This window comes from Scyliorhinus canicula, unplaced genomic scaffold (assembly GCF_902713615.1).
Source record: "Scyliorhinus canicula unplaced genomic scaffold, sScyCan1.1, whole genome shotgun sequence".
In the NCBI taxonomy this organism is placed as follows: Eukaryota; Metazoa; Chordata; class Chondrichthyes; order Carcharhiniformes; family Scyliorhinidae; genus Scyliorhinus; species Scyliorhinus canicula.
In genome coordinates, this window is record NW_024055734.1 from 1293207 (window position 1) to 1316096 (window position 22890).

The window sequence follows — 22890 nt, forward strand, 5'->3', positions numbered from 1 at the left end:
ATTGTCCCCTCCCCAGGGTTAGTATTTATTAGATTGTCCCTTCCCCAGGGTTAGTATTTATTAGATTGTCCCTGCCCCAGGGTTAGTATTTATTAGCCTGTCCCTTCCCCAGGGTTAGTATTTATTACTGTCCCTTCCCCAGGGTTAGTAGTTATTAGATTGTCCCTTCCCCAGGGTTAGTATTTATTAGATTGTCCCCTTCCCCAGGGTTAGTAGTTATTAGATTGTCCCTTCCCCAGGGTTAGTATTTATTAGATTGTCCCTTCCCCAGGGTTAGTATTTATTAGATTGTCCCTTCCCCAGGGTTAGTATTTATTAGATTGTCCCTTCCCCAGGGTTAGTATTTATTAGATTGTCCCTTCCCCAGGGTTAGTATTTATTATATTGTCCCTTCCCCAGGGTTAGTATTTATTAGATTGTCCCTTCCCCAGAGTTAGTATTTATTAGATTGTCCCTTCCCCAGGGTTAGTATTTATTAGATTGTCCCTTCCCCAGGGTTAGTATTTATTAGATTGTCCCTTCCCCAGGGTTAGTATTTATTACTGTCCATTCCCCAGGGTTAGTATTTATTAGATTGTCCCTTCCCCAGGCTTAGTATTTATTACATGTCCCTTCCCCAGGGTTAGTATTTATTAGATTGTCCCTTCCCCAGGGTTAGTATTTATTAGATTGTCCCTTCCCCAGGGTTAGTATTTATTAGATTGTCCCTTCCCCAGGGTTAGTATTTATTAGATTGTCCCTTCCCCAGGGTTAGTATTTATTAGATTGTCCCTTCCCCAGGGTTAGTATTTATTAGATTGTCCCCTTCCCCAGGGTTAGTATTTATTAGATTGTCCCCTTCCCCAGGGTTAGTATTTATTAGATTGTCCCCTCCCCAGGGTTAGTATTTATTAGATTGTCCCTCCCCAGGGTTAGTATTTATTAGATTGTCCCTCCCCAGGGTTAGTATTTATTAGATTGTCCCCTTCCCCAGGGTTAGTATTTATTAGATTGTCCCCTTCCCCAGGGTTAGTATTTATTAGATTGTCCCCTCCCCAGGGTTAGTATTTATTAGATTGTCCCTCCCCAGGGTTGGTATTTATTAGATTGTCCCTTCCCCAGGGTTAGTATTTATTAGATTGTCCCTCCCCCAGGGTTAGTATTTATTAGCCTGTCCCTTCCCCAGGGTTAGTATTTATTAGATTGTCCCTTCCCCAGGGTTAGTATTTATTAGATTGTCCCTTCCCCAGGGTTAGTATTTATTAGATTGTCCCCTCCCCAGGGTTAGTATTTATTAGATTGTCCCCTCCCCAGGGTTAGTATTTATTAGATTGTCCCTTCCCCAGGGTTAGTATTTATTAGATTGTCCCTTCCCCAGGGTTAGTATTTATTAGATTGTCCCTTCCCCAGGGTTAGTATTTATTAGATTTTCCCTTCCCCAGGGTTAGTATTTTTTGCGCAGGCGCAGTTGCGGGCAGTTGGCGGCAGTGCCAGGAGCTGCGCAGGTGCGGTTGCCGGCAGTACGGGGAGCTGCGCAGGCGCAGTGACGCCGGGCCGTTGCGCAGGCGCCGTCGCCGGCAGTGCCAGGAGCTGCGCAGGCGCCGTGGCCGGCAGTGCCGCCGGGAGCTGCGCAGGCGCGGTGCCGCCGGGCGTTGCGCAGGCGCCGTGGCCGGCAGTGCCGCCGGGCGCTGCGCAGGCGCCGTCCCATGCAGTGCCGCCGGGCCGTTGCGCAGGCGCCGTGGCCGGCAGTGCCGCCGGGCGCTGCGCAGGCGCGGTGCCGCCCGGGCCTGGGCGCGCGGTGCGAGCCGGGAACGAGCTGCTCCCTCAGCAATGGGAGGAATGTAGGGGGGCCCCCGGAGCGCGCGCGCGCCAACAACAACCCGAAACCCCCCTCCCTCCCCCCCCCCCTGCTGGAAACAGCCCCCAATGCAAACCCCCCCACCCCGCAACACCTTCATTGCAGCCGCCGCAAGCCGATGCATCGACCGGAATTGCAGGGCTGGGCCTGGGCCCCCCCCCCGAGAGTGTGAGTAACAAACAGGGGGTAAGGGGGCGATCCGGGGGTGGGTGGGGGGCACCCTGAACATCCATAACCCCCCTGCCCACCCCCCCACCCTGCATTCCTCCCTGTGCAAAACACAGGGTGTGCATTCCTCACACTGACCCCCTCCCCCCTCTCTCTTAGGCTCAGTGTTTATTATATTGCTCCCCAACTCCCCAGGGTTAGTATTATATTACTCCCCCCTCCCCCTTTTCCCCAACTCCCCAGGGATAGTATGTATTACAATGTCCCCCCTCCTCCTCCCCAGGGATAGTATGTATTACAATGTCCCCCCATCTCCTCCCCAGGGTTAGTATTTATTACAATGCCCCCCCCCTCCTCCTCCCCAGGGTTAGTATGTATTACAATGTCCCCCATCTCCTCCCCAGGGTTAGTATTTATTACAATGTCCCCCCCTCCTCCTCCCCAGGGTTAGTATTTATTACAATGTCCCCCCCTCCTCCTCCCCAGGGTTAGTATTTATTACAATGTCCCCCCTCCTCCTCCCCAGGGTTAGTATTTATTACAATGTCCCCCCCTCCTCCTCCCCAGGGTTAGTATTTATTACAATGTCCCCCCCCCCCTCCTCCTCCCCAGGGTTAGTACTTATATTGGTTCTCCCCAAAGTTAGTATTTATTAGATTTCTCAGGGTTAATGTTTATTATATTGCTGTCCCCTCCTCCCCAGGGTTAGGATTTATTATATTCCTCTGCCCTCCTCCCCAGGGTTAGTGGTTATTATATTGCCCCCCCTCTTCAGGGTTAGTATTCTTTATATTACCCAACTCCCCAAGGTTAGTATACATAATATTGCTGCTCCCTCATCCCAGGGTTAGTATTTCTTAAATTCTTCCCCTCACCAGTGTTAGTGTTTATTCTAATCTTTATTATTGTCACAAGTAGGCTGACATTAACACTGCAATTAAGTTGCTGTGAGAAGCCCCTAGTCACCACACCCCGCCGCCTGTTCGGGTACACGGAGGGAGAATTCAGAATGTCCAAATTACCCAACAGCACGTCTTTCGGGACTTGTGGGAGGAAACCGGAGCGCCCGGAGGAAACCCACGCAGACACGGTGGGGAGAACGTGCAGACTCCGCACACACAGCGACACAAGCCGGGAATCGAACCCGGGGCCCTGGCGCAGTGAAGCAACAGTGCTAACCACTGTGCTACCGTGCCACACAATATTGCTTCCCCCGCCCGAACCCCCCAGGGTTAGTATTTATTATAATAAAATAATAACTAATAAATACTAACCACGAGGAGGGGAGGTAGTATACCCAGGAGTAGTATTTATTATATTACTCCTCCCCAGCGTTAGTATTTATTATATTGTTCCCCTCACTAGGGTTAGTATTTAATATATTGCTACCATTTCGCCTCAGGGTTAGTATTTATTAGATTGCTCCCCCTATCTAGGGTTAGTATTTATTATATTGTTCCCCCCTCCCCACGGTTAGTATTTATTATATTGTACCCCCTCCCCAGGATTACTATTTATTATATTATATTTATTATATTATATTATTATATTGCCCAACTCCCCAAGATTAGTATATATTATATTGGAGACACCAAGTCTCCAGGGTTAGTATTTATTATATTGCTTCCACCCCTCGCCCCAATGTTAGTAGTTATTATGTTGTTTGTCTGTCCAGGGTCAGTATTATATTGGTCCTTCTCCCCAGGAGTAGTATTTATTTTGTTGCCCAACTCACCAGGGTTAGTACTTATTATATTCTTCCCCTCACTCGTGTTAGTGTTTATTCTAATCTTTATTATTGTCACAAGTAGGCTCACATTAACACTGCAATGAAGTGACTGTGAAAAGCCCCTAGTCGCCACATTCCGGCGCCTGTTCAGGTACACAGAGGGAGAATTCAGAATGTCCAATTCACCCAACAGCACGTCTTTCGGGACTTGTGGGAGGAAACCGGAGCACCCGGAGGAAACCCACGCAGACACGGGGAGAACGTGCAGACTCTGCTCAGACAGCGACCCGAGCCGCAAATCGAACCCGGGACCCTGGCGCTGTGAAGCAACAGTGCTAACCACTGTCCTACCGTGCCACACAATATTGCTTCCCCCGCCCCAACTCCCCAGGGTTAGTATTTATTATATTGCTCCTCCCCTCATACCCAGGGTTAGTATTTATCACATTGTTCCCCTACCCAGGGTTAGCATTTATTATATTGTTCCCCTCCCCAGGGTTAGTATTTATCCTATTGTTTCCCCTCCCCAGGGTTAGTATTTATCCTATTGTTCCCCTTGTAAAATGTACTAGATGCTGTGGTATGAAGAGGGAAGAGTTCAGCTCCTTTTTCACCAACACACCTTTAATGGTTCAAACTCACTCTGCACAGAACTCTACAGATCATCACCAGCTCCAGAGTCCTCCTAAAGCCCCTTTACATATCAGTGCCAATCATTGAACACTTAACATAAATGAGACAATCATTGTAATATCTCTTAACCCATTACTTAACACCCCTCCCCAGGGTTAGTATTTATCCTATTGTTCTCCTCCCCAGGGTTAGTATTGATCCTATTGTTCCCCTCCCCAGGGTTAGTATTTATCCTATTGTTCCCCTCCCCAGGGTTAGTATTTATCCTATTGTTCCCTCCCCAGGGTTAGTATTTATCCTATTGTTCCCCTCCCCAGGGTTAGTATTTATCCTATTGTTCTCCTCCCCAGGGTTAGTATTTACCCTATTGATCCCCTCCCCAGGGTTAGTATTTATCCTATTGTTCCCCTCCCCAGGGTTAGTATTTATCCTATTGTTCCCCTCCCCAGGGTTAGTATTTATCCTATTGTTCCCCTCCCCAGGGTTAGTATGTATCCTATTGTTCCCATCCCCAGGGTTAGTATTTATCCTATTGTTCCCCTCCCCAGGGTTAGTATTTATCCTACTGTTCCCCTCCCCAGGGTTGGTATTTATCCTATTGTTCTCCTCCCCAGGGTTAGTATTTATCCTATTGTTCCCCTCCCCAGGGTTAGTATTTATCCTATTGTTCCCCACACCAGGGTTAGTATTTGTCCTTTTGTTCCCTTCCCCAGGGTTAGTATTTATCCTATTGTTCCCCTGCCCAGGGTTAGTATTTATCCTATTGTTCCCCTCCCCAGGGTTAATATTTATCCTATTGTTCCCCACACCAGGGTTGGTATTTATCCTATTGTTCCCCTCCCCAGGGTTAGTATTTATCCTATTGTTCCCCTCCCCAGGGTTAGTGTTTATCCTATTGTTCCCCACACCAGGGTTGGTATTTATCCTATTGTTCCCCTCCCCAGGGTTAGTATTTATCCTATTGTTTCCCTTCCCAGGGTTAGTATTTATCCTACTGTTCCCCTCCCCAGGGTTAGTATTTATCCTATTGTTACCCTCCCCAGGGTTGGTATTTATCTTATTGTTCCCCTCCCCAGGGTTAGTATTTATCCTATTGTTCCCCTCCCCAGGGTTAGTATTTATCCTATTGTTCCCCTCCCCAGGGTTAGTATTTATCCCATTGTTCCCCTCCCCAGGGTTAGTATTTATCCTATTGTTCCCCTCCCCAGGGTTAGTATTTATCCTATTGTTCCCCTCCCCAGGGTTAGTATGTATCCTATTGTTCCCCATCCCAGGGTTAGTATTTATCCTATTGTTCCCTCCCCATGGTTAGTATTTATCCTATTGTACCCCCCCCCCCAGGGTTAGTATTTATCCCATTGTTCCCCTCCCCAGGGTTAGTATTTATCCTATTGTTCCCATCCCCAGGGTTAGTATTTATCCTATTGTTCCCATCCCCAGGGTTAGTATTTATCCTAGTGTTCCCCTCCCCAGGGTTAGTATTTATCCTATTGTTCCCATCCCCAGGGTTAGTATTTATCCTACTGTTCCCCTCCCCAGGGTTAGTATTTATCCTATTGTTCCCCTCCCCAGGGTTAGTATTTATCCTATTGTTCCCCTCTCCAAGGTTAGCATTTATCCGATTGTTCCCCTCCCCAGGGTTAGTATTTATCCTATTGTTCCCCACCCCAGGGTTAGTATTTATCCTATTGTTCCCCACCCCAGGGTTAGTATTTATCCTATTGTTCCCCTCCCCAGGGTTAGTATTTATCCTATTGTTCCCCACCCCAGGGTTAGTATTTATCCTATTGTTCCCCTCCCCAGGGTTAGTATTTATCCTATTGCTCCCCTCCCCAGGGTTAGTATTTATCCTGTTGTTCCCCTCCCCCGGTTTAGTATTTATCCTATTCTTCCCCTCCCCAGGGTTAGTATTTATCCTATTGTTCCCCACCCCAGGGTTAGTATTTAACCCATTGTTCCCCTTCCCAGGGTTAATATTTATCCTATTCCCCTACCCCAGGGTTGGTATTTATCCTATTGTTTCCCTCCCCAGGGTTAGTATTTATCCTATTGTTCCCCCCCCCCCAGGGTTAGTATTTATCCTATTGTACCCATCCCCAGGGTTAGTATTTATCCTATTGTTACCCTCCCCGGGGTTAGTATTTATTATATTGCTCCCCCCTCATCCTCAGGCTTAGTATTTATTATATTGCTCCCCCTCCTCAGGGTTAGTATTTATTATATTGCTCTCCCTCGTCCCCAGGGTTAGTATTTATTATATTGCTCACCCCCCTCCTCTGGTTTAGTATTTATCCTATTGTTCCTCATCCCCAGGGTTAGTATTTATCCTATTGTTCCACTCTCCTCAGGGTTAGCATTTATTATATTGCTCCCCCCTCCTCAGGGTTAGTATTTATTATACTGCTCTCCCTCCTCAGGGTTAGCATTTATTATATTGCTCTCCCTCCTCAGGGGTAGTATTTATCCTATTGCTCTCCCTCCTCAGGGTTAGCATTTATCCTATTGTTCCCCTCCCCAGGGTTAGTATTTATCCTATTGTTCCCCTCCCCAGGGTAAGTATTTATCCTATTGTACCCCTCCCCAGGGTTAGTATTTATCCTGTTGTTCCCCTCCCCTGGTTTAGTATTTATCCTATTCTTCCCCTCCCCAGGGTTAGTATTTATCCTATTGTTCCCCTCCCCAGGGTTAGTATGTATCCTATTGTTCCCCTCCCCAGGGTTGGTATTTATCCTATTGTTCCCACCCCAGGGTTAGTATTTATCCTATTGTTCCCCTCCCCAGGGTTAGTATTTATCCTATTGTTCCCCTCCTCAGGGTTAGTATTTATCCTATTGTTCCCCTCCCCAGGGTTAGTATTTATCCTATTGTTCCCCTCCCCAGGGTTAGTATTTATCCTATTGTTCCCCTCCCCAGGGTTAGTATTTATCCTATTGTTCCCCTCCCCAGTGTTAGTATTTATCCTATTGTTCCCCACCCCGGGGTTAGTATTTATCCTATTGTTCCCCTCCCCAGGGTTAGTATTTATCCGATTGTTCCCCTCCCCAGGGTTAGTATTTATCCTATTGTTCCCCTCCCCAGGGTTAGTATTAATTATATTCCCCTCACCAGGGTTAGTATTTATTATATTGCTTCGACCGGTGCTCCAGGGTTAGTATTTATTATATTGCCCTCCCTCCTCAGGGTTAGTATTTATTATATTGCTCTCCCCCCACCTCAGGGTTAGTATTTATTATATTGCTCTCCCCCCCTCCTCAGGGTTAGTATTTATTATATTGCTCCCCCCTCATCCTCAGGCTTAGTATTTATTATATTGCTCCCCCTCCTCAGGGTTAGTATTTATTATATTGCTCTCCCTCCTCCCCAGGGTTAGTATTTATTATATTGCTCACCCCCCTCCTCTGGTTTAGTATTTATCCTATTGTTCCTCATCCCCAGGGTTAGTATTTATCCTATTGTTCCACTCTCCTCAGGGTTAGCATTTATTATATTGCTCCCCCCCCCTCAGGGTTAGTATTTATTATACTGCTCTCCCTCCTCAGGGTTAGCATTTATTATATTGCTCTCCCTCCTCAGGGTTAGTATTTATCCTATTGCTCTCCCTCCTCAGGGTTAGCATTTATCCTATTGTTCCCCTCCCCAGGGTTAGTATTTATCCTATTGTTCCCCTCCCCAGGGTAAGTATTTATCCTATTGTACACCTCCCCAGGGTTAGTATTTATCCTGTTGTTCCCCTCCCCCGGTTTAGTATTTATCCTATTCTTCCCCTCCCCAGGGTTAGTATTTATCCTATTGTTCCCCTCCCCAGGGTTAGTATTTATCCTATTGTTCCCCTCCCCAGTGTTAGTATTTATCCTATTGTTCCCCACCCCGGGGTTAGTATTTATCCTATTGTTCCCCTCCCCAGGGTTAGTCTTTATCCGATTGTTCCCCTCCCCAGGGTTAGTATTTATCCTATTGTTCCCCTCCCCAGGGTTAGTATTAATTATATTCCCCTCACCAGGGTTAGTATTTATTATATTGCTTCGACCGGTGCTCCAGGGTTAGTATTTATTATATTGCCCTCCCTCCTCAGGGTTAGTATTTATTATATTGCTCTCCCCCCCCACCTCAGGGTTAGTATTTATTATATTGCTCTCCCCCCCTCCTCAGGGTTAGTATTTATTATATTGCTCCCCCCTCATCCTCAGGCTTAGTATTTATTATATTGCTCCCCCTCCTCAGGGTTAGTATTTATTATATTGCTCTCCCTCCTCCCCAGGGTTAGTATTTATTATATTGCTCACCCCCCTCCTCTGGTTTAGTATTTATCCTATTGTTTCTCATCCCCAGGGTTAGTATTTATCCTATTGTTCCACTCTCCTCAGGGTTAGCATTTATTTTATTGCTCCCCCCTCCTCAGGGTTAGTATTTATTATACTGCTCTCCCTCCTCAGGGTTAGCATTTATTATATTGCTCTCCCTCCTCAGGGTTAGTATTTATCCTATTGCTCTCCCTCCTCAGGGTTAGCATTTATCCTATTGTTCCCCTCCCCAGGGTTAGTATTTATCCTATTGTTCCCCTCCCCAGGGTAAGTATTTATCCTATTGTACCCCTCCCCAGGGTTAGTATTTATCCTGTTGTTCCCCTCCCCCGGTTTAGTATTTATCCTATTCTTCCCCTCCCCAGGGTTAGTATTTATCCTATTGTTCCCCTCCCCAGGGTTAGTATGTATCCTATTGTTTCCCCCCCCAGGGTTAGTATTTATCCTATTGTTCCCCTCCCCAGGGTTAGTATTTATCCTATTGTTCCCCTCCCACAGGGTTAGTATTTATCCTATTGTTCCCCACCCCGGGATTAGTATTTATCCTATTGTTCCCCTCCCCAGGGTTAGTATTTATCCTATTGTTCCCCTCCCCAGGGTTAGTATTTATCCTATTGTTCCCCTCCCCAGGGTTAGTATTTATCCTATTGTTCCCCTCCCCAGGGTTAGTATTTATCCTATTGTTCCCCTCCCCAGGGTTAGTATTTATCCTATTGTTCCCCTCTCCAGGGTTAGTATTTATCCTATTGTTCCCCTCCCCCTCTGGGTTAGTATTTATCCTATTGTTCCCCTCCCCAGGGTTAGTATTTATCCTATTGTTCCCCTCCCCAGGGTTAGTATTTATCCTATTGTTCCCCTCCCCAGGGTTAGTATTTATCCTATTGTTCCCCTCCCCAGGGTTAGTATGTATCCTATTGTTCCCCTCCCCAGGGTTAGTATTTATCCTATTGTACCCCACCCCGGGGTTAGTATTTATCCTATTGTTCCCCTCCGCCTCTGGGTTAGTATTTATCCTATTGTTCCCCATCCCAGGGTTAGTATTTATCCTATTGTTCCCCTCCCCAGGGTTAGTATTTATCCTATTGTTCCCCTCCCACAGGGTTAGTATTTATCCTATTGTTCCCCTCCCCAGGGTTAGTATTTATCCTATTGTTCCCCTCCCCAGGGTTAGTATTTATCCTATTGTTCCCCTCCCCAGGGTTAGTATTTATCCTATTGTTCCCCACCCCGGGTTAGTATTTATCCTATTGTTCCCCTCCCCCAGGGTTAGTATTTATCCTATTGTTCCCCTCCTCAGGGTTAGTATTTATCCTATTGTTCCCCTCCCCAGGGTTAGTATTTATCCTATCGTTCCCCTCCCCAGGGTTAGTATTTATCCTATTGTTCCCCTCCCCACGGTTAGTATTTATCCTGTTGTTCCCCTCCCCAGGGTTAGTATTTATCCTATTGTTCTCCTCCCCAGGGTTAGTATTGATCCTATTGTTCCCCTCCCCAGGGTTAGTATTTATCCTATTGTTCCCCTCCCCAGGGTTAGTATGTATCCTATTGTTCCCCTCCCCAGGGTTAGTATTTATCCTATTGTTGCCCTCCCCAGGGTTAGTATTAATTATATTCCCCTCACCAGGGTTAGTATTTATTATATTGCCCCCCCCCTCAGTGTTAGTATTTATTATATTGCTCTCCCCCCTCCTCAGGGTTAGTATTTATTATATTGCCCTCCCCCCTCAGGGTTAGTATTTATTATATTGTTCTCCCGCTCCTCAGGGTTAGTATTTATTATATTGCTCTCCCCCTCAGGGTTAGTATTTATTATATTGCTCTCCCCCCTCAGGGTTAGTATTTATTATATTGCTCCCCCCCTCAGGGTTAGTATTTATTATATTGCCCTCCCCCTCAGGGTTAGTATTTATTATATTGCTCTCCCCCCTCCTCAGGGTTAGTATTTATTATATTGCCCTCCCTCCTCCTCAGGGTTAGTATTTATTATATTGCTCTCCCCCCACCTCAGGGTCAGTATTTATTATATTGCTCCCCCCCTCCCCAGGGTTAGTATTTATTATGTTGCTTCCCCCCTTCTCAGGGTTAGTATTTATTATGTTGCTTCCCTCCTCCTCAGGGTTAGTATTTATTATATTGCTCCCCCCTTCTCAGGGTTAGTATTTATTATATTGCTCCCTCCCTCCTCAGGGTTAGTATTAATTATATTGCTACCCCCCCTCAGGGTTAGTATTTATTATATTGCTCGCGCCCCCTCCCCAGGGTTAGTATTTATTATGTTGCCCTCCCCCTCAGGGTTAGTATTGATCCTATTGTTCCCCTCCCCAGGGTTAGTATTTATCCTATTGTTCCCCTCCCCAGGGTTAGTATTTATCCTATTGTTCCCCTCCCCAGTGTTAGTATTTATCCTATTGTTCCCCACCCCAGGGTTAGTATTTATCCTATTGTTCCCCTCCCCAGGGTTAGTATTTATCCTGTTGTTCCCCTCCCCCGGTTTAGTATTTATCCTATTCTTCCCCTCCCCAGGGTTAGTATTTATCCTATTGTTCCCCACCCCAGGGTTAGTATTTAACCCATTGTTCCCCTTCCCAGGGTTAATATTTATCCTATTCCCCTACCCCAGGGTTGGTATTTATCCTATTGTTTCCCTCCCCAGGGTTAGTATTTATCCTATTGTTCCCCCCCCCCAGGGTTAGTATTTATCCTATTGTACCCATCCCCAGGGTTAGTATTTATCCTATTGTTACCCTCCCCGGGGTTAGTATTTATTATATTGCTCCCCCCTCATCCTCAGGCTTAGTATTTATTATATTGCTCCCCCTCCTCAGGGTTAGTATTTATTATATTGCTCTCCCTCGTCCCCAGGGTTAGTATTTATTATATTGCTCACCCCCCTCCTCTGGTTTAGTATTTATCCTATTGTTCCTCATCCCCAGGGTTAGTATTTATCCTATTGTTCCACTCTCCTCAGGGTTAGCATTTATTATATTGCTCCCCCCTCCTCAGGGTTAGTATTTATTATACTGCTCTCCCTCCTCAGGGTTAGCATTTATTATATTGCTCTCCCTCCTCAGGGGTAGTATTTATCCTATTGCTCTCCCTCCTCAGGGTTAGCATTTATCCTATTGTTCCCCTCCCCAGGGTTAGTATTTATCCTATTGTTCCCCTCCCCAGGGTAAGTATTTATCCTATTGTACCCCTCCCCAGGGTTAGTATTTATCCTGTTGTTCCCCTCCCCTGGTTTAGTATTTATCCTATTCTTCCCCTCCCCAGGGTTAGTATTTATCCTATTGTTCCCCTCCCCAGGGTTAGTATGTATCCTATTGTTCCCCTCCCCAGGGTTGGTATTTATCCTATTGTTCCCACCCCAGGGTTAGTATTTATCCTATTGTTCCCCTCCCCAGGGTTAGTATTTATCCTATTGTTCCCCTCCTCAGGGTTAGTATTTATCCTATTGTTCCCCTCCCCAGGGTTAGTATTTATCCTATTGTTCCCCTCCCCAGGGTTAGTATTTATCCTATTGTTCCCCTCCCCAGGGTTAGTATTTATCCTATTGTTCCCCTCCCCAGTGTTAGTATTTATCCTATTGTTCCCCACCCCGGGGTTAGTATTTATCCTATTGTTCCCCTCCCCAGGGTTAGTATTTATCCGATTGTTCCCCTCCCCAGGGTTAGTATTTATCCTATTGTTCCCCTCCCCAGGGTTAGTATTAATTATATTCCCCTCACCAGGGTTAGTATTTATTATATTGCTTCGACCGGTGCTCCAGGGTTAGTATTTATTATATTGCCCTCCCTCCTCAGGGTTAGTATTTATTATATTGCTCTCCCCCCACCTCAGGGTTAGTATTTATTATATTGCTCTCCCCCCCTCCTCAGGGTTAGTATTTATTATATTGCTCCCCCCTCATCCTCAGGCTTAGTATTTATTATATTGCTCCCCCTCCTCAGGGTTAGTATTTATTATATTGCTCTCCCTCCTCCCCAGGGTTAGTATTTATTATATTGCTCACCCCCCTCCTCTGGTTTAGTATTTATCCTATTGTTCCTCATCCCCAGGGTTAGTATTTATCCTATTGTTCCACTCTCCTCAGGGTTAGCATTTATTATATTGCTCCCCCCCCCTCAGGGTTAGTATTTATTATACTGCTCTCCCTCCTCAGGGTTAGCATTTATTATATTGCTCTCCCTCCTCAGGGTTAGTATTTATCCTATTGCTCTCCCTCCTCAGGGTTAGCATTTATCCTATTGTTCCCCTCCCCAGGGTTAGTATTTATCCTATTGTTCCCCTCCCCAGGGTAAGTATTTATCCTATTGTACACCTCCCCAGGGTTAGTATTTATCCTGTTGTTCCCCTCCCCCCGGTTTAGTATTTATCCTATTCTTCCCCTCCCCAGGGTTAGTATTTATCCTATTGTTCCCCTCCCCAGGGTTAGTATTTATCCTATTGTTCCCCTCCCCAGTGTTAGTATTTATCCTATTGTTCCCCACCCCGGGGTTAGTATTTATCCTATTGTTCCCCTCCCCAGGGTTAGTCTTTATCCGATTGTTCCCCTCCCCAGGGTTAGTATTTATCCTATTGTTCCCCTCCCCAGGGTTAGTATTAATTATATTCCCCTCACCAGGGTTAGTATTTATTATATTGCTTCGACCGGTGCTCCAGGGTTAGTATTTATTATATTGCCCTCCCTCCTCAGGGTTAGTATTTATTATATTGCTCTCCCCCCCCACCTCAGGGTTAGTATTTATTATATTGCTCTCCCCCCCCTCCTCAGGGTTAGTATTTATTATATTGCTCCCCCCTCATCCTCAGGCTTAGTATTTATTATATTGCTCCCCCTCCTCAGGGTTAGTATTTATTATATTGCTCTCCCTCCTCCCCAGGGTTAGTATTTATTATATTGCTCACCCCCCTCCTCTGGTTTAGTATTTATCCTATTGTTTCTCATCCCCAGGGTTAGTATTTATCCTATTGTTCCACTCTCCTCAGGGTTAGCATTTATTTTATTGCTCCCCCCTCCTCAGGGTTAGTATTTATTATACTGCTCTCCCTCCTCAGGGTTAGCATTTATTATATTGCTCTCCCTCCTCAGGGTTAGTATTTATCCTATTGCTCTCCCTCCTCAGGGTTAGCATTTATCCTATTGTTCCCCTCCCCAGGGTTAGTATTTATCCTATTGTTCCCCTCCCCAGGGTAAGTATTTATCCTATTGTACCCCTCCCCAGGGTTAGTATTTATCCTGTTGTTCCCCTCCCCCGGTTTAGTATTTATCCTATTCTTCCCCTCCCCAGGGTTAGTATTTATCCTATTGTTCCCCTCCCCAGGGTTAGTATGTATCCTATTGTTTCCCCCCCCAGGGTTAGTATTTATCCTATTGTTCCCCTCCCCAGGGTTAGTATTTATCCTATTGTTCCCCTCCCACAGGGTTAGTATTTATCCTATTGTTCCCCACCCCGGGATTAGTATTTATCCTATTGTTCCCCTCCCCAGGGTTAGTATTTATCCTATTGTTCCCCTCCCCAGGGTTAGTATTTATCCTATTGTTCCCCTCCCCAGGGTTAGTATTTATCCTATTGATCCCCTCCCCAGGGTTAGTATTTATCCTATTGTTCCCCTCCCCAGGGTTAGTATTTATCCTATTGTTCCCCTCTCCAGGGTTAGTATTTATCCTATTGTTCCCCTCCCCCTCTGGGTTAGTATTTATCCTATTGTTCCCCTCCCCAGGGTTAGTATTTATCCTATTGTTCCCCTCCCCAGGGTTAGTATTTATCCTATTGTTCCCCTCCCCAGGGTTAGTATTTATCCTATTGTTCCCCTCCCCAGGGTTAGTATGTATCCTATTGTTCCCCTCCCCAGGGTTAGTATTTATCCTATTGTACCCCACCCCGGGGTTAGTATTTATCCTATTGTTCCCCTCCGCCTCTGGGTTAGTATTTATCCTATTGTTCCCCATCCCAGGGTTAGTATTTATCCTATTGTTCCCCTCCCCAGGGTTAGTATTTATCCTATTGTTCCCCTCCCACAGGGTTAGTATTTATCCTATTGTTCCCCTCCCCAGGGTTAGTATTTATCCTATTGTTCCCCTCCCCAGGGTTAGTATTTATCCTATTGTTCCCCTCCCCAGGGTTAGTATTTATCCTATTGTTCCCCACCCCGGGTTAGTATTTATCCTATTGTTCCCCTCCCCCAGGGTTAGTATTTATCCTATTGTTCCCCTCCTCAGGGTTAGTATTTATCCTATTGTTCCCCTCCCCAGGGTTAGTATTTATCCTATCGTTCCCCTCCCCAGGGTTAGTATTTATCCTATTGTTCCCCTCCCCACGGTTAGTATTTATCCTGTTGTTCCCCTCCCCAGGGTTAGTATTTATCCTATTGTTCTCCTCCCCAGGGTTAGTATTGATCCTATTGTTCCCCTCCCCAGGGTTAGTATTTATCCTATTGTTCCCCTCCCCAGGGTTAGTATGTATCCTATTGTTCCCCTCCCCAGGGTTAGTATTTATCCTATTGTTGCCCTCCCCAGGGTTAGTATTAATTATATTCCCCTCACCAGGGTTAGTATTTATTATATTGCCCCCCCCCTCAGTGTTAGTATTTATTATATTGCTCTCCCCCCTCCTCAGGGTTAGTATTTATTATATTGCCCTCCCCCCTCAGGGTTAGTATTTATTATATTGTTCTCCCGCTCCTCAGGGTTAGTATTTATTATATTGCTCTCCCCCTCAGGGTTAGTATTTATTATATTGCTCTCCCCCCTCAGGGTTAGTATTTATTATATTGCTCCCCCCCTCAGGGTTAGTATTTATTATATTGCCCTCCCCCTCAGGGTTAGTATTTATTATATTGCTCTCCCCCCTCCTCAGGGTTAGTATTTATTATATTGCCCTCCCTCCTCCTCAGGGTTAGTATTTATTATATTGCTCTCCCCCCACCTCAGGGTCAGTATTTATTATATTGCTCCCCCCCTCCCCAGGGTTAGTATTTATTATGTTGCTTCCCCCCTTCTCAGGGTTAGTATTTATTATGTTGCTTCCCTCCTCCTCAGGGTTAGTATTTATTATATTGCTCCCCCCTTCTCAGGGTTAGTATTTATTATATTGCTCCCTCCCTCCTCAGGGTTAGTATTAATTATATTGCTACCCCCCCTCAGGGTTAGTATTTATTATATTGCTCGCGCCCCCTCCCCAGGGTTAGTATTTATTATGTTGCCCTCCCCCTCAGGGTTAGTATTGATCCTATTGTTCCCCTCCCCAGGGTTAGTATTTATCCTATTGTTCCCCTCCCCAGGGTTAGTATTTATCCTATTGTTCCCCTCCCCAGTGTTAGTATTTATCCTATTGTTCCCCACCCCAGGGTTAGTATTTATCCTATTGTTCCCCTCCCCAGGGTTAGTCTTTATCCGATTGTTCCCCTCCCCAGGGTTAGTATTTATCCTATTGTTCCCCTCCCCAGGGTTAGTATTAATTATATTCCCCTCACCAGGGTTAGTATTTATTATATTGCTTCGACCGGTGCTCCAGGGTTAGTATTTATTATATTGCCCTCCCTCCTCAGGGTTAGTATTTATTATATTACTCTCCCCCCCACCTCAGGGTTAGTATTTATTATATTGCTCTCCCCCCCTCCTCAGGGTTAGTATTTATTATATTGCTCCCCCTCATCCTCAGGCTTAGTATTTATTATATTGCTCCCCCTCCTCAGGGTTAGTATTTATTATATTGCTCTCCCTCCTCCCCAGGGTTAGTATTTATTATATTGCTCACCCCCCTCCTCTGGTTTAGTATTTATCCTATTGTTCCTCATCCCCAGGGTTAGTATTTATCCTATTGTTCCACTCTCCTCAGGGTTAGCATTTATTTTATTGCTCCCCCCTCCTCAGGGTTAGTATTTATTATACTGCTCTCCCTCCTCAGGGTTAGCATTTATTATATTGCTCTCCCTCCTCAGGGTTAGTATTTATCCTATTGCTCTCCCTCCTCAGGGTTAGCATTTATCCTATTGTTCCCCTCCCCAGGGTTAGTATTTATCCTATTGTTCCCCTCCCCAGGGTAAGTATTTATCCTATTGTACCCCTCCCCAGGGTTAGTATTTATCCTGTTGTTCCCCTCCCCCGGTTTAGTATTTATCCTATTCTTCCCCTCCCCAGGGTTAGTATTTATCCTATTGTTCCCCTCCCCAGGGTGAGTATGTATCCTATTGTTCCCCTCCCCAGGGTTGGTATTTATCCTATTGTTCCCACCCCAGAGTTAGTATTTATTCTATTGTTCCCCTCCCCAGGGTTAGTATTTATCCTATTGTTCCCCTCCTCAGGGTTAGTATTTATCCTATTGTTCCCCTCCCCAGGGTTAGTATTTATCCTATTGTTCCCCTCCCCAGGGTTAGTATTTATCCTATTGTTCCCCTCCCCAGGGTTAGTATTTATCCTATTGTTCCCCTCCCCAGTGTTAGTATTTATCCTATTGTTCCCCACCCCGGGGTTAGTATTTATCCTACTGTTCCCCTCCCCAGGGTTAGTATTTATCCAATTGTTCCCCTCCCCAGGGTTAGTATTTATCCTATTGTTCCCCTCCCCAGGGTTAGTATTTATCCTATTGTTCCCCTCCCCAGGGTTAGTATTTATCCTATTGATCCCCTCCCCAGGGTTAGTATTTATCCTATTGTTCCCCTCCCCAGGGTTAGTATTTATCCTATTGTTCCCCTCCCCAGGGTTAGTATTTATCCTATTGTTCCCCTCCCCAGGGTTAGTATTTATCCTATTGTTCCCCTCCCCAGGGTTAGTATTTATCCTATTGTTCCCCTCCCCAGGGTTAAAATGTATCCTATTGTTCCCCTCCCCAGGGTTAGTATTTATCCTATTGTACCCCACCCCGGGGTTAGTATTTATCCTATTGTTCCCCTCCGCCTCTGGGTTAGTATTTATCCTATTGTTCCCCATCCCAGGGTTAGTATTTATCCTATTGTTCCCCTCCCCAGGGTTAGTATTTATCCTATTGTTCCCCTCCCACAGGGTTAGTATTTATCCTATTGTTCCCCTCCCCAGGGTTAGTATTTATCCTATTGTTCCCCTCCCCAGGGTTAGTATTTATCCTATTGTTCCCCTCCCCAGGGTTAGTATTTATCCTATTGTTCCCCACCCCGGGTTAGTATTTATCCTATTGTTCCCCTCCCCCAGGGTTAGTATTTATCCTATTGTTCCCCTCCTCAGGGTTAGTATTTATCCTATTGTTCCCCTCCCCAGGGTTAGTATTTATCCTATCGTTCCCCTCCCCAGGGTTAGTATTTATCCTATTGTTCCCCTCCCCACGGTTAGTATTTATCCTGTTGTTCCCCTCCCCAGGGTTAGTATTTATCCTATTGTTCTCCTCCCCAGTGTTAGTATTGATCCTATTGTTCCCCTCCCCAGGGTTAGTATTTATCCTATTGTTCCCCTCCCCAGGGTTAGTATGTATCCTATTGTTCCCCTCCCCAGGGTTAGTATTTATCCTATTGTTGCCCTCCCCAGGGTTAGTATTAATTATATTCCCCTCACCAGGGTTAGTATTTATTATATTGCCCCCCCCCTCAGTGTTAGTATTTATTATATTGCTTTCCCCCCTCCTCAGGGTTAGTATTTATTATATTGCCCTCCCCCCTCATGGTTAGTATTTATTATATTGTTCTCCCGCTCCTCAGGGTTAGTATTTATTATATTGCTCTCCCCCTCAGGGTTAGTATTTATTATATTGCTCTCCCCCCTCAGGGTTAGTATTTATTATATTGCTCCCCCCCCTCAGGGTTAGTATTTATTATATTGCCCTCCCCCTCAGGGTTAGTATTTATTATATTACTCTCCCCCCTCCTCAGGGTTAGTATTTATTATATTGCCCTCCCTCCTCCTCAGGGTTAGTATTTATTATATTGCTCTCCCCCCACCTCAGGGTCAGTATTTATTATATTGCTCCCCCCCTCCCCAGGGTTAGTATTTATTATGTTGCTTCCCCCCTTCTCAGGGTTAGTATTTATTATGTTGCTTCCCTCCTCCTCAGGGTTAGTATTTATTATATTGCTCCCCCCCTTCTCAGGGTTAGTATTTATTATATTGCTCCCTCCCTCCTCAGGGTTAGTATTAATTATATTGCTACCCCCCCTCAGGGTTAGTATTTATTATATTGCTCGCGCCCCCTCCCCAGGGTTAGTATTTATTATGTTGCCCTCCCCCTCAGGGTTAGTATTTATTATATTGCTCTCCCCCCTCAGGGTTAGTATTTATTATATTGCTTTTGACCCTCCCCAGGGTTAGTATTTATTATAATGTCCCTTCCCCAGCGTTAGTATGTATTAGATTGTCCCTTCCCCAGGGTTAGTATTTATTAGATTGTCCCTTCCCCAGGGTTGGTATTTATTAGATTGTCCCCTCCCCAGGGTTAGTATTTATTAGATTGTCCCTTCCCCAGGGTTAGTATTTATTAGACTGTCCCCTCCCCAGGGTTAGTATTTATTAGATTGTCCCTCCCCCAGGGTTGGTATTTATTAGATTGTCCCTTCCCCAGGGTTAGTATTTATTAGATTGTCCCTTCCCCAGGGTTAGTATTTATTACTGTCCCTTCCCCAGGGTTAGTATTTATTATATTGCTTTCCCCCCTCCCCAGGGTTAGTATTTATCCTATTGTTCCCCTCCCACAGGGTTAGTATTTATCCTATTGTTCCCCTCCCCAGGGTTAGTATTTATCCTATTGTTCCCCTCCCCAGGGTTAGTATTTATCCTATTGTTCCCCTCCCCAGGGTTAGTATTTATCCTATTGTTCCCCACCCCGGGGTTAGTATTTATCCTATTGTTCCCCTCCCCCAGGGTTAGTATTTATCCTATTGTTCCCCTCCTCAGGGTTAGTATTTATCCTATTGTTCCCCTCCCCAGGGTTAGTATTTATCCTATCGTTCCCCTCCCCAGGGTTAGTATTTATCCTATTGTTCCCCTCCCCACGGTTAATATTTATCCTGTTGTTCCCCTCCCCAGGGTTAGTATTTATCCTATTGTTCCCCTCCCCAGGGTTAGTATTGATCCTATTGTTCCCCTCCCCAGGGTTAGTATTTATCCTATTGTTCCCCTCCCCATGGTTAGTATGTATCCTATTGTTCCCCTCCCCAGGGTTAGTATTTATCCTATTGTTGCCCTCCCCAGGGTTAGTATTAATTATATTCCCCTCACCAGGGTTAGTATTTATTATATTGCCCCCCCCTCAGTGTTAGTATTTATTATATTGCTCTCCCCCCTCCTCAGGGTTAGTATTTATTATATTGCCCTCCCTCCTCCTCAGGGTTAGTATTTATTATATTGCTCTCCCCCCACCTCAGGGTTAGTATTTATTATATTGCTCCCCCCCTCCCCAGGGTTAGTATTTATTATGTTGCTTCCCCCCTTCTCAGGGTTAGTATTTATTATGTTGCTTCCCTCCTCCTCAGGGTTAGTATTTATTATATTGCTCCCCCCCTTCTCAGGGTTAGTATTTATTATATTGCTCCCTCCCTCCTCAGGGTTAGTATTAATTATATTGCTACCCCCCCTCAGGGTTAGTATTTATTATGTTGCTCGCGCCCCCTCCCCAGGGTTAGTATTTATTATGTTGCCCTCCCCCTCAGGGTTAGTATTTATTATATTGCTCTCCCCCCTCAGGGTTAGTATTTATTATATTGCTTTCGACCCTCCCCAGGGTTAGTATTTATTATAATGTCCCTTCCCCAGCGTTAGTATGTATTAGATTGTCCCTTCCCCAGGGTTAGTATTTATTAGATTGTCCCTTCCCCAGGGTTGGTATTTATTAGATTGTCCCCTCCCCAGGGTTAGTATTTATTAGATTGTCCCTTCCCCAGGGTTAGTATTTATTAGACTGTCCCCTCCCCAGGGTTAGTATTTATTAGATTGTCCCTCCCCCAGGGTTAGTATTTATTAGATTGTCCCTCCCCCAGGGTTAGTATTTATTAGATTGTCCCTCCCCCAGGGTTAGTATTTATTAGATTGTCCCTTCCCCAGGGTTAGTATTTATTAGATTGTCCCTTCCCCAGGGTTGGTATTTATTAGATTGTCCCCTCCCCAGGGTTAGTATTTATTAGATTGTCCCTTCCCCAGGGTTAGTATTTATTAGACTGTCCCCTCCCCAGGGTTAGTATTTATTAACTTGTCCCTCCCCCAGGGTTGGTATTTATTAGATTGTCCCTTCCCCAGGGTTAGTATTTATTAGATTGTCCCTTCCCCAGGGTTAGTATTTATTACTGTCCCTTCCCCAGGGTTAGTATTTATTATATTGCTTTCCCCCCTCCCCAGGGTTAGTATTTATTATAATGTCCCTCCCCCAGGGTTAGTATTTATTAGATTGTCCCTTCCCCAGGGTTAGTATTTATTAGACTGTCCCTTCCCCAGGGTTAGTATTTATTAGATTGTCCCTTCCCCAGGGTTAGTATTTATTAGATTGTCCCTTCCCCAGGGTTAGTATTTATTACTGTCCATTCCCCAGGGTTAGTATTTATTACTGTCCCTTCCCCAGGGTTAGTATTTATTAGATTGTCCCCTCCCCAGGGTTAGTATTTATTAGATTGTCCCTTCCCCAGGGTTAGTATTTATTACTGTCCCTTCCCCAGGGTTAGTTGGGATACTGGATGGGAATCCCCACGGAATTGCCGGTTTTTATGTGCGTCAGGAGAGGATACTTCACCCCAGCTATGATGACTCTAACCAATAGCTATCTTTATGTTGAAACAAACTTAAATTTGAACGCAGATTTTACCACATGAACATCAAAGAAATAGCTTTGCAATGATCAGTTGAATGGGCCTCCTCCTGTTCCTGTGTAACAGGCTCGAGGGGCTGAATGGGCCTCCTCCTGTTCCTGTGTAACAGGCTCGAGGGGCTGAATGGGCCTCCTCCTGTTCCTGTGTAACGGGCTTGAGGGGCTGAATGGGCCTCCTCCAGTTCCTGTGTAACAGGCTGGAGGGGCTGAATGGCCCTCCTCCTGTTCCTGTGTAACAGTCTCGAGGGGCTGAATGGGCCTCCTCCTGTTCCTGTGTAACAGGCTCGAGGGGCTGAATGGGCCTCCTCCTGTTCCTGTGTAACAGTCTCGAGGGGCTGAATGGGCCTCCTCCTGTTCCTGTGTAACAGGCTCGAGGGGCTGAATGGGCCTCCTCCTGTTCCTGTGTAACAGACTCGAGGAGGGGGCTGAATGGGCTTCCTCCTGTTCCTGTTTGACAGGCTCGAGGGGCTGAATGGGCCTCCTCCTGTTCCTGTGTAACAGGCTCGAGGGGCTGAATGGGCCTCCTGTTCCTGTGTAACAGGCTCGAGGGGCTGAATGGGCCTCCTCCTGTTCCTGTGTAACAGGCTAGAGGGGCTGAATGGAGCTCCTGTTCCTGTGTAACAGGCTCGAGGGGCTGAATGGGCCTCCTCCTGTTCCTGTGTAACAGGCTCGAGGGGCTGAACGGCCTCCTGTTCCTGTGTAACAGACTCTGAGGGTGACGCTGATTGTTTCTTGTTTCTGACGAGATGGATTCCTCACCCATTTCTTCTTTGCCTTTGCAGGAAGGAAGAGGAGACGGAGGACGAGAAGCCGACAGGGCCCGAGCCACAAGAGGCGGCCATTTACCCCCCGGAAGCCGACCAAGAGGAGCTGGTGCCCTCCGTCCCGCTCCCCCCCGCCCCCGGGGAGGAGGGTCTGCCGGCGGAGACGGGGCAGCGGGAGGAGGAGGAGGAGGAGGCGGCGTCGGAGGCCAAGCCCCTGGTGTGCGCCCTGTGCCATCATGCCTTTGCCAGTGCCGGGGAGCTGGAGGGCCACGTGCGGGAGAGCCACCAGCAGCGCGAGAGCCCCCCCAGGGGCGGGGGAGGCCCAGCCCCGTCCTTCCACTGCCCGCTGTGCCAGCGAGCCTTCCTCACTGCCACCGAACTCCGGGCCCACCGCCGCTCACACGCCAAGGAGCGCATGTTCCAGTGCTCCGTCTGTAAGGAGGCCTTTGGCCAGGCCGACGATTTCTTCAGCCACCAGTGCCTCCTGGGGCAGGACAAGCCCTGCCAGTGCAGCATCTGCCACAAGACCTTCCAGCGCCTCTCGTCGTTCCTGGTGCACCAGTGTTCCCGCCCCCTGCAGAAGCCCTTCAAGTGCGACGTGTGCGGCAAGGCCTTTGCGCAATCCTCCAAACTCTCGGACCACCAGCGGACCCACACAGGAGAGCGGCCTTTCAGGTGACAGAGAGAGAGAGAGAGAGGCAGG

General features: G+C 46.4%; 1 protein-coding gene across 1 annotated transcript; it reads left to right on the top strand.

Moving 5' to 3' along the window:
* Window positions 1-1770: 1770 nt before the first annotated feature.
* On the top strand, window positions 1771-22877 carry LOC119960803 (zinc finger protein 79-like). Its single transcript, XM_038788409.1, has 2 exons — window positions 1771-2005; window positions 22206-22877. Exons 1-2 carry the CDS (start codon window positions 1956-1958, stop codon window positions 22864-22866), a joined length of 711 nt encoding a protein of 236 aa, XP_038644337.1. The 5' UTR covers window positions 1771-1955; the 3' UTR covers window positions 22867-22877.
* Window positions 22878-22890: the final 13 nt, after the last annotated feature.